We start from the raw sequence: 3,988 nt of genomic DNA, 5'->3' as shown, positions 1-3,988 counted from the left end.
AAAATTTTGCAGGAAAAAATATATTCATAGATTACATATCAAAATATCTATAATGTCGATAAAGAAATGTTATATTAAAGAAATTTCTGAGAATCATGACGCTATTAAATAAATATTAAAAAATTTGTAAGAAAAATTTTATATTTTAAAAGATGACGTATGTACATACACACTGGTAAAGTAACAAAATCTTGCGGAAAAAAATAATCATCATAAATTACATATAAAATTTATTTATAACGTCGATAAAGAATTCTTATATCAAAGAAATTTCTGAGAATTATGATATTAAATAGATATGAAAAAGTTTGTAAGAAAAATTTTATATTTCAAAAGATAACATACATCATTGATAAATTCGTAGCAAAATCTTACGGGAAAAAATAATCATCATAAATTACATATCAAAATATGATAGACAAAATGTCCTGATACATAAATTATAATACGTAAAGTCTTAAAACTGGAGCAAGCATTTGCTGGAAAATTGTACTTTGATGACATCGTTATTAGAATAATTTTCTTTTTTTTTTTTTAATCTAGTTAGACAGAAAAATGTCTAAGTTATATAACCAAGATACAAACAGGTTTCATATACTATAAAATATTGAAATCAGAAATCATTATCAGTCATTATTACTTATAAAAGAATAATACTTATAGTTATTTGTATAATTGTAGTATTTAAATAGGCCGGCGATCAAATATTATCTTTCCATGTACGCAAATCTTATACAAGTACAAAAGTTGACTATACAAATTTGATCCATGCACGATTTATCGTGTCTTTTTAACATGTCCATTAAGCATTCAATAAATCCAGCATATACTTCGGATTATTTTTTTTTAATAACATATTAATTATGTCAGAAAGTTCAGTATTCCTTTTTGCTAAGACTTAATTATATCGTACAAAATGTACCAAGTTGTTACAAGAAAATTATAAATTTTATTTTATTAGTATGTATGTACATATAAATAAAAATAAAATATAATTTTTATATATTATTTATACAGTGTCCCATTTTAAATAGTCGAAAATTTCGAAAATTTAACTCAGTAGGAAAAAATGTTTCAGACAAAAGTTATATAGTCTGAAGGAAGACAAACGAATCAATTTTCGAAAAAAATCGATTTTTCAAGATCATCATGAAGGTCATCTTTTAAATGAAAATATTAGTCTTCTAGTTATGTAGCATATAAAAATTAGTTTTTTAATTAATTAAAGTTATCAAAAAATCAATAATTTACGAAATATTTTATATTTTATTTTGTCATAAAAATAAAATATTAAGTATTTTATAAATTATTAATTTTTTGGTAGCTAATATTATGCACAGAATGAGATAAATCACTTGATGTAAAGAAAATATATAGTTGCTCTTTAAAAAAATATATTAATTATATATTGCAAAATGAGTAATTTTTTACCTTAACTAGAATTTTAAAAAATAAATTTTGTTTTCAAAACAATTTTACCATTATTTGTTCTCCTCTTGACTACGCAACTTTTGTTTAAACTGACTCTTGGGATCAGTTTCGCAATTTTCGAGATATTAAACTTATTTAAAACAGGATTTCATGCGTATTAAAGATTGTAATTTATATTTTGCTTTGAAAATTGGCAGTACTTTCTGACACATGTAAAATATACATATATAAAAATTTAGCACAAACATTATTCGGACTTGTGACAATTGATTTATATGATAGTAAAATCAACACTACCGTTATAGTGTCATCTATTATCGAACAATTGTTGCAAGATCAATATTATAACTAATGGCATAAATTTTTTATATTATCTTCAGAATTGACATTCTTTATATCAAATATAAACAAACTGTTTATTGAATTTTGAATGACAGTTGCCTGAAATAGGTAATAGATAATGAAGTTAAGTCTTATTTCTTACAATTCCTTCAGTGTTGATACCGTGAAGACTTCCACAAAGCATATGCAATATTGCATCAGATCGGTATACGGTATATTGTATGAATAACAAAATTCTTCCACGAAGAAACGTTCAAAAGTATAAGAAACGACTAAACTAATGACATTATAATTGCCGTTTTTCAAGCCAACTATCGTTATTGCCAATATCTGTAGTACAACAGTAATATTAGTCAAGAAACGCAGTTTCCTGATTTGGCTTTCCTTCTGCCTTATTGCTAGAGTAAAAACTACTGGTATTGTACCAAGAAACAATAACAACATACGAATCTTTTCATCTATTTGATATGCACTTAAAATACCAGATGTCAACAATGCCAAAGGAACAATTTCAATGACATTGGAAAACCAATCGTAAAAACTTCGGAAGCATCTTGCTGTAGGTGTTGATGACGAAGTAAATGGAACTCCTGAAATATTAAAATAATACATAATTACATAAGAAAAAATACACACATACACGCGTGCGCATACACGCGCGTGATACATTTAAATTAGATTTTAAAATAATACAAGATTCAATGTTATAACTGTGCAATTGGTTGTGAAAAATAATGTATGCATAAACAAATGTGATTTGATCACATGACCATACTATAAATTATTAGATTGTTATCAAGTTGTTGGAACATGTAAAAAGTAACATAGATGTACAATTACAACAGTAACAAATGTAGATAGTGCTTATTAAACCTCACATTAAATATACAAAGATTTAATATCATTGTGGATGTGTGCGTGCCAAAACATTCCTATAAATGTGCATGAGAATGAAAACCTTTAAGTTGCTGAAATTCTTCTAACTCACACATGTACTGATATCCCATTTAAAGTTACTTATCTTTAAAAATATTATAAGCAAAAGTGATAAAAGAAAAATATAATACAAAAAAGTATAAAAAGTATATACTGTTATTTTTTCATTGAGATAACTAAGAGAAATATAAAAGATAAATTTAAGACAAATGCATTCTATAATTAAATATATAATAGTTCCTCACGTGTTCCAACAATAGCAAATAATTTGCATGAATTACCATGAATCCTTAATGTTGGCAAATGCAGAAAACATCTTCTCCCATTCCTGATTTAGACGCAAAAATTAAATACTGTGTGTGGCCATGTGTCATTTTGTATCAATCACTCTCGTTGTAACCCCCCCAAAGTTATGACATGGAATCTTGGGTGGTCCATACCTATAAATGATTGCATCTTAAATGAAAAGACTATAATGATTGAAAAGAGCAAATTGTCGAGAAAAATCAGATATATTACAGAGTTAAAAGAAAAATATTTTGGAAATTTAAAATTAGAAGAATGGCATGTACAATGCAGCAATATATAATTTGATCAATTATATCATTCTAGGATTACTTAAAAGGGAAGACAACTGGAATAAATAAGTCAAGAAATAATAAAATAAAAAAATAAAATCAAAGAAAGTTTTTAATTAATTGATTTCACACGTTGACATTTTAACAATAAATAACAAATAGAATTTACCTTAAAAAAGGAGTAACAGAGGTAAACAGAGTATGCAATGAATGAGATTTGAAGCAATTGTCTTACCAAATCTGAAGATTCCCAAGATTGAATGCATGAAGAGAATTCGAAAGGCACGCAGGGACCACGTTATCGGCAGGGCTTTTGCCCGGTAGGGCTCAGCAAGATGTCTCATGCATACTGCGGTCACCAGCAATTTCACAAAATGTGCCACGACGCTGCTCGCGCTCACCATGATCACCGTTGTACCGTTACAAACGTTGTCTCTCCAAATAATTTAAGATCGTTCAATCGAAAATTGTCGGTCGAATCTTCCATCCGAACTGCCGGTGTTGATCTCTTTTGAGCGGTTCGTCCCTCGTTGCTACAGCAATTTTATCGTTATTAACCAAACGGAAGCAAGGACGTGGTGTGATATGTCAAACCTGTCATCCTAAAAGAAAAGGTAAAACTAATCCAAATACATGGCAAAATATTTAGCAAATCATAGAAAGAATCGGGAATGAAAAATTACACTGTACACTCGATGATC

General features: G+C 27.7%; 1 protein-coding gene across 1 annotated transcript; it reads right to left on the bottom strand.

Annotated features, from left to right (window-relative positions):
* Window positions 1-1,450: 1,450 nt before the first annotated feature.
* LOC105460233 lies at window positions 1,451-3,988 on the bottom strand. The gene is made up of 3 exons (XM_011706669.1): window positions 3,971-3,988; window positions 3,523-3,889; window positions 1,451-2,363 (listed from the first exon to the last, which is right to left on the bottom strand). The coding sequence occupies exons 2-3, from the start codon at window positions 3,689-3,691 to the stop codon at window positions 1,912-1,914; spliced, it is 621 nt and encodes a 206-aa protein (XP_011704971.1). The 5' UTR covers window positions 3,692-3,889; window positions 3,971-3,988; the 3' UTR covers window positions 1,451-1,911.

This window comes from Wasmannia auropunctata, unplaced genomic scaffold (assembly GCF_000956235.1).
Source record: "Wasmannia auropunctata unplaced genomic scaffold, wasmannia.A_1.0 LD325972.1, whole genome shotgun sequence".
NCBI lineage: Eukaryota > Metazoa > Arthropoda > Insecta > Hymenoptera > Formicidae > Wasmannia > Wasmannia auropunctata.
The sequence above is the reverse complement of the archived record's forward strand: the minus strand, read 5'-3'. Positions and strand labels throughout refer to the sequence as shown.